The 14,201-nt window shown below is 31.5% G+C and overlaps 1 protein-coding gene across 3 annotated transcripts; it reads right to left on the reverse strand.

Moving 5' to 3' along the window:
• Nucleotides 1–178: 178 nt before the first annotated feature.
• On the reverse strand, nucleotides 179–12,274 carry LOC123291605 (gamma-aminobutyric acid type B receptor subunit 1). Of its 3 annotated transcripts, XM_044871947.1 has the most exons (14): nucleotides 11,762–11,883; nucleotides 8,868–9,134; nucleotides 8,663–8,797; nucleotides 8,427–8,597; nucleotides 8,021–8,237; nucleotides 7,449–7,730; nucleotides 7,114–7,241; nucleotides 6,606–6,747; nucleotides 6,390–6,540; nucleotides 5,861–6,309; nucleotides 4,774–5,030; nucleotides 4,489–4,626; nucleotides 3,813–3,969; nucleotides 179–514 (listed from the first exon to the last, which is right to left on the reverse strand). In XM_044871947.1, exons 1-14 carry the CDS (start codon nucleotides 11,837–11,839, stop codon nucleotides 492–494), a joined length of 2,595 nt encoding a protein of 864 aa, XP_044727882.1. In that variant the 5' UTR covers nucleotides 11,840–11,883; the 3' UTR covers nucleotides 179–491. The 3 variants fall into 3 exon arrangements, with proteins under 3 accessions (XP_044727882.1, XP_044727880.1, XP_044727879.1); XM_044871945.1 differs by lacking the exons at nucleotides 179–514; nucleotides 11,762–11,883 and adding an exon at nucleotides 12,063–12,274 and having other exon boundaries at nucleotides 3,664–3,969; XM_044871944.1 differs by lacking the exon at nucleotides 179–514 and having other exon boundaries at nucleotides 3,664–3,969.
• Between the last annotated feature and the right edge of the window lie 1,927 nt (nucleotides 12,275–14,201).

The following is a 14,201-nucleotide window of genomic DNA, read 5'->3' on the forward strand; positions in this document are numbered from 1 at the left end:
TTTCATTTCATTATTCTGAAAATGTGGTTTTAATTACTTTACTTGAGATGACATAACAGGAAAGAGCATTAAAAGTTTCTTTCCTGCTCTTTTTTATTATCTTAACCAAAGATAAATGTCAAAAGTTTTTTTTCTGAAAAATGATTGATAGTTTATAAACTCAAGTTAACTTAGATTTGAAGAAATCGAACTTAACATTTGAGTTTGGATAACATTTTTTAACATCAAAAAGATTCGAGGCATACTCAAAAAATACTACAACATTTAAAATTTATGTGTTTACTCACTGAAATTCATCCTCAAATGTTTTCGCCATAGAAATAATCAAAATAAAGTTAAAAAAATTTTAACTAACAGTTTTAACCTTGTAAAAGAATTTTAAACTAAGAACAAATATTTGTTTGTTTTGGTAAAATAGATGTTGAAACATGGTGAGATCCTTTCTTTCAGCACATCTATTTATCCAAAAGATTATCAATCAACGGGATAATTTAGATCTGCTCGTCTTGGACATCTGTAAGACAAAAAAAAATCGATTAATTAAACTCCCAAAATGTTTAAGCGAGAAATAATGATGAATTTTTTTTTTTAATATAAAAAACTTGTCTCGTTACAACATAAATTGTGTTTTTTTTTCTTGAAAATTTAAAACTCGCACATTTTGGAAGTATAATGTGATTTTTTAACGTCCTTTTCTTTGTCCCTAAACACTTTGTTTACATAACTTTTTAAAAAAAATTTCGATTTATGTTATAACGAGATTTTTCAGTTACTACGATTACTCAGCAAACGATTTTTAAGCCCTTGGATTAAATTTTACAAGTGGTGGGATCGATATTAGCATTGGAAAACGTTTTATTGAAAAGCTGTGAACTTTTTAAGAGTTTGTGTAATATTGAAGATGAAATTACTACCAACTTAAATTTTTTTAATATTAATAAATTATTTAAATTGGAAGTTAATTCACTTTCTAAATTAAAATTTAGCTGGCTAGTTTTGTGGATACGCGTGAACATCATTGCATGTAATAATAAATTAAGCAATCCAGATATAAGGTATAAACATCTATGAAAACTGGTGATTTCATGACCATGGACTACGAGCTGTACACAAACAAATAAACATGGACTGCCACTATAATAGATACAAGATAGTTGCACCCCATCTATGATGTCAGTTTTCGAATTAAATAAAATGTGTATGAAAATCTACAAAAACGTAGATGGAAAAATTTGTTTTCTAATTTTAAGGAGGTAGAAAAATTTGTGTAAATAGGTTTTTATTGGGTTTTATTTATTTTTTTTTTAATTTAAAAAAATTAATATTTTTGAATTACTTTGTTCATTTTCAAGTTTTCCAAAAAAATATTAATTTTCAAAATAATTTTTTTACTTTTTTGCACACATTGGGTGTATCCCCAATTTTTGTGAAATATGAATATCAAACGAATTTGTTTTAGAAATGTATTCAAAGTATAAAAAGTTTTTATTTCTAAAAAATTGATATAGGTTTTGATTTTTTTGTGTAGTTTTCGGGAAGTTGTAGTTTTTTTTTTAGTTTAAAAAGTTTATTCTAAAGGTATGACCTCACTATGCTGATCGACAAAACCGTACGTCATCACTATCTTAATTAAACAGCTTTGTTGATCAACATACTGATGACGTAACTATGAATAAATGCATTATGATCTAAAGCATTGTTTACAACAGTCGTATGTCGCATGTAGTACTTATTATTTTATTTTACACTCCCAGAAAATTACTTTAGACTTAAAAATAATATTTTTAAAGCTCTACCCAAAATTAATTCTTGTCTCGGTGAAAAAATATGTGTTATCTTAGCGATTTGTTTTTACATAATGCCCGTGCTTTAACCAACTTTGATTCAATTAAATATTGGATATGTTTGCCAAACATTTGGATACTTTAACGTCATACAATTCATACCTCTGATCGCTACAATTGTTTGCGACATACGACATACGACAAATTGTAAACGTCCGCATATTTCTAAAACGTGACCATACATAAATTATAAAATATTTTGAATCATTTTTTTTTGATAAAATTAATGAAATGTTACGTCACGTTTTTATTGTTTTTTTTTAAATATAATAATAATTATCGTTATCAAACTAATTAGTGATGATTTGTGGTAGCTAGGTAGCCATTTTGTGTATAAAAGCATTTTTTTTTTATTTTGTGGTATATTTTAAAATTTTTATTATAATTTGTGTGCGCTATAACATTTAATTATATGTTGCATTCAACTGAAATGAATCAGTTAATTTGATATCGAAATGTATCAGTGTAAGCTTTCAGTTCCAAGGGAGGGGGTAGCTAGATCCTCCTGTTACGCCCATATGAACGTTATAGGTTAGGAAAAGTTCTAAGAATTAATTATTATGTATAATTTTGTGAATTTCACGATTAATTAGTTAATTTTGTAATAAATCCCTTAAAAAAGAAATCAAATTTTTATTCAATCGATAAGTGCCATTAAAAATGCATTTAAATTATACATTTTCAAATCTCGCGGGTAATTTGACGAAAACGCAGGACGCCATATTGCTCCGTAGTCATGACGTCAATTTGACGTAGGTATAAACAAATGCGTTGACATTTCGCGTGATAATTGTTTATAATTTAAACATTTTAGTTTACCCAGCATGTTATTACACCGAAGGCCAGTGATATCAAATTAACGATTCAGAATTTTTTAAATTTATGTTTTAAAAGCTTTCTTATTTCAGATCTACATTTATTTAGAAAATAAAATTGAGTTAATGAAATTTTTGAATATGATTTATGCGCTAATGAATCTCTAGTCTAGTTAATGAAAAACGAAACATTTATATTCAGTGCAATTTTTTTTAAAAATATAACAGGCCCGTCCGTAGTACTTTTTGTTCGAATCAAATTTGAGGCATTTAGTAGATTTTGTCCTAATCAACAAAAAAAAAAAAAATGTATATACTTATGTACGCGCATGAAAAATTATCCATCTTCGTTAATAACAAATATAATAATTTATAAATAAAGTAAGCATATCATGATACTTAAATTGTCATCTATCTTTCTTTGTCTATTGTTAGTGACATTTTGTTTATCAACTAGCTTCATAGTGTTAAAAAATTGTAACTAGCTTCAACATGTAGTTTTCATGTCACACAGTGCTTCGGTATAAGTACAAAAATGGACCAAATGCATAAAAAAATGTATAAAAGGGTTCCGTAACATACTCTATAAGAAATATTTAACTGGATTTTTTTCAAAATGTAAAAACAGCAAACATAGTATTATAAATTATTGAGTTAGGTGAAATTTATTGAAGTTTAGGGTACAGCAATGCTACCGATGCCATTATTAGCTTCTCACCTGTAGAATAAAAATAGGATGATTTAGGAAAAATCAACGATTTTCCACGTTTTCCCAATTTTAGAAAAAAATAGACCGATTTTACCGATAAAATCCGATCCCTAGCCGCAGGTGATTATAATACTATGGCCAGACATAAAAGTGAATGCCAAAAAAGATGGAAGTTGAAAAAAAACATTGAAGGATGTACCAAGAATCAAAATGAAACAAAAAATTCGTAGACGGACCTATTATTTAATAATTTAAAATTTGTTGTAATAAGGAGATTGGTTTTAATTTGATTGTTTTATAAATAACTCTCACTAAACTCGAAATCTGATTGACTAGCACGCGATGATCGTGTATAGCATGACGTTGTCCCCCCACCAAATGCACTGTCCGAGGTGCCAGCATCTGTTATAAAATCAGCAACAATTAACATATGTTCCTTACTACCTTGTGTCATTATCTGGGTGCCACCCGTTGTTATTGTTGTTGTTCCACCCACCACACCAACTGAACCACTTGTAGATGTTATCACACCACCGCTTGACATTTTCATTGCATCACGTTCAGCTAAACGCATTTTTAATAATCGAATTTTTTCTTCTTTCTAGAACAGAAAACAAACCAAAATCAATGCTTAGATTAACAAATACGTATTTTAACTATCAATGAAATCATCATCAGCGAATTAATTTTTGACGTCCTGCCCGGCAATGCGTTTTCGCTAAAGTTTAACTTCATCGATTATTTTTCCGGAGTATAATTTGACTTGAACGAGCGAACGGTTGGCGCATCCGAACCAACAGAGAAATCCAGGAGATCCTGAAGGCAGAAGATATTGTGAAGTTCATCAAATCACAGAGGCTCAGATGGTTCGATATTGTATGCCAAAGTGTACGCCACACAAAGAAGAGGCAGACCCCGACTCAGATGGTTGGACCAAGTTATCGACGACCTTAAGGTGATGCGAGCTCCCTGATGGGGATCCGCTGCCAAGGACCGAGCAATCTCGAGAAGAGTGGTCGAAGAGGCCAAAGCCCTCCCCCTGCCGGGTTTAGATGGATGGATGTAATTTGACTTAAGATTTCTGAAAATACTGGAATAAAATTTCTAATCTTGAACTTACCACAGAGATTAATTTTTGCAATTCTTCGTTTTCGACTAATAACTTTTGATAACGTTCTTCATCTTCCTTGGACACACCAACATCTGGATTGTATTTACTTTCAGCCTTATCTTTTGGATGACGAATTACTTCAATTACCTGTCCACAACAACAACAAATAAGTTTATTTCAATACAATCAAGCATCGACAAGCGATAAGTAAAAAAAAAAAACTGATTCTAAAATAATTGATATTATAAATGTGAAAGTAAGAATGTTTGTCTAGAATGCGTAGATGATACATACCTTTGGTACAAATATTAGTGCCATACTTAAAAAACAACAGAATATAATTGCCAATGCCACAAATGCATAGCTTGCATCTTGTTGGGATGCAATGACCATGGTCACTGGACATGTGATCAAACATAGAACGACAACGTTATAAATACTCATGCCAACGTAACGGGAATCATTGATCTGTTTTACTTTTATCGAACGTGTTTCATATGCCAAAAATAAACCAAACACAAGGACTAAACCTTTGTAACCATATATCACACCTGCAAAAAATAAACATGCAATTAAATATTAATATTTGAAGGTTTAGATGGTTCTTAACTTGGTAAGATTGTTGATGCAATGTTACCAGGAATAGACACACTTAGACCATAAGATTCACGGTTATATCTAAAAGGATCAACGATTTATGCTTGAACTGTTGGATAACAAAGAAATCTTCGTCATGCTGAGAGGTGCTCCGATCTGTAACACGAAGGATTACAGATCGGAGTACATATCAGCATCTGCCCAGATAGTCAGGTTACACTTCAGTCCCTTGAGGCGTCAAGATTCCAATCGAGGATAGTCTATGAATGATCGCTTGGAACTGAATAGCACAGGTAGACTGATCTGGGTATCGGTCCACTCTGGCGTTAAAGGGAATGAAGCAGTGGATTTGTTGGCAGGAGAAGGGTCGTATCAAACGCCCCTTTAACCTGAGTCTGCCATTCTTTTAGTAGAATGATCTGTAATTTACCGAATCAAGGAATGGCACGACAAGGCCATATTGATTACTGGAACGGTGTATAACCAGAGTTAGGCCATTTGAATGTTCTCGCCTGGAACTCAATAGAGCACAGTTGAGAAGGGTGGTGAAACTCTTGACAGAAAAATATTGATTGAACTAAGACTTTCATAACGTGGGGATCTGTGATGATCCCGCTAGGAACTCCATACATGTTATTTACACCTGCAAAAACCTCCAGGACGTCATGCTTAAAATGTTTAAGTCTGAAACATTGGATTTATAAATCCTAGAGAAATCCCCATTCGATTACTTTCGAGATTTCACTCATCTTCTTAAAACTTTGTATTTTTATTATGTACTTACCAAGCCAAACTGTGTTATGATGACTTTCACAATGTTCCAATTCTGGTCGAATTTTAACATCATCTGCAACAGAGGGTGGCGCTTCCAATGGGAACACTTCAACACGCCGTTGTAATGGATCATGTAACTGCCATGCCAATAACAAAACAACATCCACAACTAATAAACCGGTCACCATTGAATATAATTTCCATGGTTCAACTTTTTTCTTTGGATCCGCTTTTGATTTGGTTGTTAAACGATGTACACGCCATACTTTACTAAACATTGCACCGTAGGCCAACGTGAAACCAATGGATAGCATCCATGCACGCACTTGACATAAGAATGGAAACGAACTGGATGAAATAAATCGTCCATCCAGGCCTAAGATGAATACACTGACCAAACATACGATAACACCGAATAACATGATTGTATTGCATACGGGATGTGACGATTGTATTACTCTGTAACAAAATTACCCAAAAAATCACGCTGTTAATCCATATAAATTTGGTATCATTTTAGAGAAAGACTCTTATAGTACCTGCGATGATTATTCCAAATATTAAAGACAATTAATCCAATGGCTACAAAAATTCCACCTGTTGAAATAATCCCCATACATACAAATAACGATAAAGACACTGTGCGTAGTTCTCGTTTTACAATTGTACGATCTTGTGGTACTTTACCACCTGCAAAAAAAGGTTTTCCAAATTTATATTCCTACATAACAACAAAAATAAAAATATATACTAACCACTCCATCGTTCCCGATTATGCCATGTTAAATTATCCCGTTGTGTGTCGTAATATCCTAATGTAACATAATGCCCTTCTAATAATTGTTCAACTTGTGTAAGTGCTATACGATCTCCCTGTGAACTGAACGCGACTTGACCCTGAAAAAATTTATTAATTTTTAGCAGCTTCAAAATATTTCGAAAAAAATTATTACAAAAAAAAAAATTAAAATGTTAATATTTATAACATTCTTGTAGTTCTTGGGGTGTTTTCCCCATATTCTAGGGAGTTGCGATGTGGTTAATGAAATTTTTGGAAATATTTTGGTAATTTTATTTTATTTCGAGTTGATTGACGAAAATCTCATCTTTCTTGCATGTATATAGAACAGGAAAACGTAATTTTGGAGGGTTTTTTTCGGTTACCCGGAGGGTTGAAATGAAAAAGTCTGAAGTTTTTAGGTTTTAAAGCGCTCCACAAGATTTTGATTGGTTTTGATAGAGGTCTTTTGAGCAAAAACTTACCGAAACGCCTAAAAATTGTGTAGAATTGATTGCAGAATAAATTTCATCAGCTGTTTCTTTATCGGTGTATGTAAAGTTTTTTAAACTTCGTCCCTGTTTTTGTAAACGTTCCATAGTTTTATTAAATGCTGCAAAATATGAAATGGACATTTTGTTACCTTGGATGTATGATTCGGGAGACCAAAGGGGTTTTTCGAGATGAAAAGCATTAAACTAATACTTCTTACGGGGCTTCATTTCGATGTGACGCCCAACGAAATATTAGTTAGCTGTTTATCCCAAAAAAACCCTTTAATCATCCGGAACCCTTTAATCATCCGGACTAGAATACAAACCTAAAGCGACAGACCAGACAGCATCGTAAGCTAATGGCGCTTCTTGATACCCTTCTGGATAACGTTTATTATCGATGTCATAACCCTCTTGCTTCAGCACACTATTCAAACGATCCCGAAAATCATCGGATGTCATTCCCGATATTGTTGGTTCATGATTTTGATTCCACATTAATGCTTCGGTTGTAATATGTCCTTCGGCTGCACGACGCATCTCATCTTTTGTACATTTTATACCTTCTTTTTCTAAATTTATTTCAAACCAATCATCTTCATACCAACCTGTAAAAAGAGAACAAGTATTACTTAAAACTTCTGAAAGAATGCACTTATACCATTTTTATCATCTGCAGGTTCAAAGCCCTAGGTGAGAAAGGGTCTAGGGTGGTTCGTGACCCTTCTTAAATTATTCGATAATTTGTGAATCTCATTGCGTCACTTTCAATGCAAGTTTGGAGAATTAAGCCCAATCTGTTTTGGAAGAAATCCTGGTGAGAAATAGCGTCGTTGTTGGGTTCCTTAAAATTGTAGCAATTTACCTCTGTAAGAGAAGTCTTAAAAGTGTTACTTACCAATAAAAAACCAGACATAAGATTTCCCATACAATTCATTCCGATACATTTCACAGAGAACTCGACGTGCGGCCACAACATAAAATAAACCAACAATAACTCGTGCATCCTGTCGCCATAAATTTCGTACAGCATCCGTTGGATCGGACAAAAATGATTGTCGTGTTACAATTTCAATACTTGCTTCTTTACAACGTACTTCCAAATCTTCAACAGTCTGAAACGGAGAAGAAAAAAGTGAAGATAAATGCTCCCCTAGTCACCGCGAAAACCATCATTTTCCAATCAATAATGAATCAAAAATTTCGGGTAAGTATCTCCAAGTTTGTTATGAGAACAAATATTAAAGCCATTTGGTCGAAATTGAAATATTTTTAATTTAAACGAAATTATTTTGAGAACTTACAGATATAAAAACTTCTTCAGCCTGTTGGAGAATTGCAATTCGGGACCAGCCGAATTTTTGCATTAATTTAATACGTGTTGGATTATGTACGGTTGCCGATGGATGTGTTCGAAATAATGTTGGAAATCGATTTCGATCAGATAATGCTGGTGAACTAGCTCCATAACATAGCTGAAACAAACCAAATAAATTGCTTCTTATATACCATCTCTTCTAAATACGCCACATTTACTTACCACAACTAAATTCCACATTTTGGCAGCCTCGGCCACAGTTGTACAAACAGTACTACATCCCGCTAACAGCATTAACTTCTGTGGCTGATTGTACAATAAATTGTACATAACACTGGCACCGAGTCCTGGTTCACACTACGAAAAACAATCGAATTATAACATCGTAAAAAAGCTTTTTCGAAAAGGTAAAAACAAATTGAATTACCTCACTATCATTACTATGCAATTTGAGTGTGAACCCGGGCAACAAGTCTGGTCGTTTGTTGACATCGATTAGAGCTAAATTTGCAGCGGGCATACATGCTTGGCCACCTTGCCAACCGCCCTCGCCAGCGATTGGAAATATGCCACCAATATGCAAAACAGTATCTCCATCGTCACTTTCGTCAAGAGATTGTCGTTCGACAGTCAATTTTTGTGTTGATAATGTGGAAACACATGCTAGTAATGTAATCAGCCATAGTGGCAAATACTGCAAAGAAAAATGAAACATTTTGGAAAAAATCGATAACAATTAATACCAATAATATATAAGAGGGGTACCGCAAATATTTCCTTAGCATCTAGACCAAGGGGTCATCTGCGCCCTCCTTGAGAATAACCTGGTACTCGAAGGTGACGCTATTTCAAACGCGCACATGTATCTATAAGATATGATCGAAGCCAGAAGCGACACAGAAGACGAGACGTCTGTTATGCTATAGCAAATGAAACTTCAAAATTCTGTCGAGGATAGGTCCACGCCAAAACATTTGGCCATGCCAAAAAGAAAGTTTTTCACATATAAAGACAAATATATATCAGGGTATGCTAATTTTAGTACCAAATTTGTAACGCTTAAAAATATTGATGCTATGAATAAAATTTTGTTATAGGTGTTCATAAAATCATCTAATTAGTCCATTTCTGGCTGTCCGTCCGTCCGTCTGTCCATCTATGGGCACTATAACTCAAAAATGAAAAAGATATCAAGCTAAAATTTGTATGGCGTACTCAGGGCGTAAAAAATGAGTTAGAATTCGTAAATGAGTAACATAGATCAATTGGATCTTATAAATAAACAACTTTTGTTTGAAACATTTTTTTGTAAACGTCACTGTTTCTCCAAATTCTCCAAAACTATAAAAGATAGGGATAGTTAAAGATTTCCAAGTAGCTTCAACTAGTGGTCTTGTGAAACATTCTTGAAAAGCGAAAAAAAAAAGTTCCACAAAATACTTTCGAAAATTTGCTGAAAGATCGCCACGATTGTGTTGATTTTTTAAACTCTGCTATATTATAAAAAAAAAAATAATGCATACACTGACATTCAACACTTTCTATACAGAGTATTTCAACAATTAACTTAGTCAATAATTGTTTGTTTTCATTTTTTACTGTTAGATTTTGTTGTTTTTTTGGTTATAAAGCTTTTTTTAAGTTATGACATCAGAGTTCTAAAAGATACAATCTATTTGTACTTTTCGTAAACATATATCAATAAAGAAAACAGAACCCGAGCGACCATCATAAACTTGATCATAAAAAAGTCAAGATGTCACGCCATTGGAAATTTTCTGAATTGATTTATTTCTCCTCAATGAAATATAAATAGACATACTAAAAACTTAAAGTATATAAACTTTATCAATTTATATATTTTACGATTTACTATTTACCATACGATTCAAAGCGATGCGACACCATATTCTAAGTAATATACGAGCATATTGTTCAGGTAAAATCTATAGGGTGATCAAATTTTCCGGGAGTTTTTTTTTCCGGTCTTTTCTTTCATAAATACATAATTTATTAGGGTCATATTATGAATACTATTATGTTAAAGTAATTCGGCTATTTGAGCAAGTCCCTTGATCACAATAACCACAGTTTTGGGGACTCTTGTTGGGCAAAATTTTGAATTATTTCATTTTAAAATTGTGATTTTAAAAACTTTAACTTACGGCGCTTTCCAAAAAGCAAACATAAAACAAACTTTGGTTTTTGACGCTTTTACGATATTTTTATACCAGTTTATTACATTTACGTCATACAAATTGCCTAGTTTACGATATTTTTAGAGCATTTTATTAGAGCATAACAGGCAAAAGGTAATCACGTTAGTCTTTTTAAACTCCGAATTTCTTTCTCTTAGCAGGATTTTTGATTGTAAATTGTATCTGGGGCCAAATTACATTAAAATAAATTAATAGAAAATGATAAATAATAAATCTTAGAATTTCATAGAATCAAATTTATTAGAAAATATAAAATTTTTATCAAAACTTATCATTTACGAACAGAAAATATAAGATACTGAAAGCTAAAAGTACTAAAGTATTTTTTCCATCAAAAACAATAAATTTTTTTTTCCATTCACAGTACATTTTTTCGTGGAATCACCCAAATGGCAAAATGGTTGAAATAACAAAACGATATTTTAAAGAAAAATGGCAATTTTTTCCATTTTAGAAGTATTTTGCTAATCGAAACGATGAAAATGAATATCTTAAGGATATACTTAAAAAAAATATTTGCACAAATTTTAAGGTCCTGAAAAATACATTCACGTCAAACCTCGGAATATTTTTCACATTTTAGCCAGCACTGAAATTTTTTTTACCTATCTTCGACGGCAAAAATTAGGCATTCAAATCTATCAAAAGGTTATCTAGTCTATTAAGAAGCTACAATCTTAAAATAATCGAATTCGAAACATCTAATTTTTCAGATATTTTAAAACAAAAAGTGATTTTTTAAACATAAGCTTTTATTTTAATTTTTTTTTTTTCAAAAGATTTAAGGCTTAATTTTCTAGATTCAAAATCTAAGAAATCCTTTTATACAGGTAAAAATTATCAAACTAATTCTCAATAGGGAAAACAATATGAATAAATATTTAATTACGAATCTAGAAACTTCTAAATTCCCCTTCAATAAAATTTAACACTTAAGTGACTAATAAAAATCTTTAGAGACCAATAATTATTTTAATATTATTTATATAACATTTTGGGTTGGGCATTAATTATAAAAATATTAATTTAAAATAAAAAAAATAAAATAAAAATAAAAATAAGATAATGATATAATTGATATTAGTTTATAATAGGGTCGCACCTTATTAATAATGAAAGTTAGGCAGACCGCATTACCCACATGCAAATACGATGGCTGCAGTTGTGGAATCCCAGGCATAATATTTGTGTTGAGACCACATCAAGTAACACATTTATAATAAAGAAAATTTTATAATAAAAACACAACACACATTTAAAAAACTATGTTAGAAAAAAAAGAAATTTTAGAATTTTAGAAATAGGTAGAAAAAATAATATATCGCGATCGTTTTATTTACTTATTATTACAAGTAAAAACTAGAACACATTGATTATATTTGAACGAAACTTATAAAACTTACTTTACACATTTCTCTCACAACTAAATTCGATTAAAAATTCGAATGTACGACATTTTCGACATTGTTCGACATTATTTTCTTGGTGGTATATATGTTTTTCTATTATATACTTGCATCCATCATGTTACATTTATTGATCTAGACTTAGTACAAGTAATGTTAGAAAGATGTTCGTTCGAGGTTCGAGTCGAGCACTCTGTTTGTAGACGACCGTATGGACCGCACTCGCGTACTCACTGTTTTAATATATATCACCTGTATCTGTATCAATGATATGCTTTTTCGCTTTTCGCCTATATTCGTTCCTCTTTACTATATATGGTGGTCGACTAAAAACTTTACTACCGAATACCGAATACCGAATACTATCATATTATTTTATCCCACTTTACTATTTTATAAGCGGAAAGTGGTTGTTATACAAAGATTACAGGTTGCACTTTTTAATGTTTTTCAAAAAATCCGACAGTCGAGACGATTTAGGCCGATGTAGATTTTAATAGGTCCCAACTGTTAAAGACGCGATATGTAAACTGCTGGACATGTTTTTTCCTTTTCAGTTTATATTTAACTCAGTCGAGTTTTTTGATTTTTTAAATAATTCAAAAAAAGAATTCAAATATCTATTCAACGATACCCCACTTACCATAGTTTGTCGACTTTCATTTTTAGCCAATCCCCCATAAAATTTCCAAAATTCTAAAAAGGTCGGTATAACGATCTCTTTAAAGAAACCAAAACTATTTCGACGTAGTATTTCAACAATTTACTCAGTCAATTGTTAATTTTCACTTGTTTTATTGAGGTCACTCAATATATATATATATATATATATATATATATATATATATATATATATATATATATATATATATATATATATATATATATAATTTTAAATATATAATAGTAAAGAGAGCTTTTACTATTTTATTAGAAAAGACATACTTTTCATTCAATTGCGTGTACGTAACGCATGCGTAATACATTCAAATAAAATCAATTACGTATGTCGTAAAGCTTGCTAGAAACTAGAAATAAATTTATTTATGAGCTTTCATACTAGCAGAGAGTATAGTAGTGATAACAGCAGCTTATATTACATTTAAACGTATATATAATTGAGCTTTTTAGATCATATATTCTCTCCCGAAAATATAGACTTGTAGGCTTCAGAAGCATTTTAGACACAGTTTTTTTCATAAAAATATTTTTTTAATAAAAATCTGACCTTTTGTTTCAAATTTAAAATTGACTTTGTGATTAAAACTTAAATTGACACAGTTTTATTGAACGTTTGTGTAACATTCTATTATTTAATTTAAGTTAAATAACAAAATTTGGAATTGTTATACAAACTCTCGATAGTAGTATGTTGAAACCTGCTGTATAAATAAAAGTTCTTCCAAAATGTGTTAACCCAAATGAATTAATATACCGTGTGGGATACTCCACATAAATTTTTGTAAGAGCCCTGTTGCAGGTCATCAATATGATCGCTTCATGGGCTCTATTTTTCTAATTCGAAAAAACAATTCACCTAGAACGCTGACCGTTCTAAGAACTGATTGGGCCAGATTATCATGTTAAGGTGATTATTATGTTACCTTATCCGCGTCGGACAATTATTGTTGGCGGCCAGTAGCCATTTAACATTATTACAAGTGTTTCATGGACTTTCATGGAAATTAATTTGTAAGAGGCCATTTTATTGCAAAATTTGTGTCTATTTTCAAGAAAATTTGGTGTAACCGCTCTTATCGTGGCAGAAAGCTCTGTCACATCGATTTTTTAATATATAGAACCAATAAAATTTTACCCTTATCGCGGAATTACTTTTTGTTTAAATTTCTTTTTGAGTTCTACTTTCGAAATGTCTCGGTGTGGCAGCTCAAAACTTGACCATAATACTTGTCACACCAGTAAAAAATTAAAAAAACCTGGAAACAAATTTTTCTTCCAGGATAAACCCTGGCACATCTATACCTATCCATATTGAATCTATCGTTAAAATAGCATTGATTCTTCATATGCGAAATTTCAAAATACGTGTAAGAGCAGTTTTACAGTTACGGCGCCCAGGACTATAATTTCAGCGAAAAAAAATTGTAATTAAACAAATATGTTTGCTTTGTATTT

This window comes from Chrysoperla carnea, chromosome 2 (assembly GCF_905475395.1).
Source record: "Chrysoperla carnea chromosome 2, inChrCarn1.1, whole genome shotgun sequence".
Classification (NCBI taxonomy): domain Eukaryota; kingdom Metazoa; phylum Arthropoda; class Insecta; order Neuroptera; family Chrysopidae; genus Chrysoperla; species Chrysoperla carnea.

Coding starts and splice junctions, on each gene's coding strand:
- LOC123291605 (XM_044871944.1), bottom strand. CDS start 11,839: ATGCCTGGGATTCCACAACTGCAGCCATCGTATTTGCATGTGGGTAAT. Junction 8,238..8,426: donor CTGAAGAAGTTTTTATATCT/GTAAGTTCTCAA, acceptor TCTCCGTTTCAG/ACTGTTGAAGATTTGGAAGT. Junction 7,242..7,448: donor TGTCTGGTCTGTCGCTTTAG/GTTTGTATTCTA, acceptor CATATTTTGCAG/CATTTAATAAAACTATGGAA.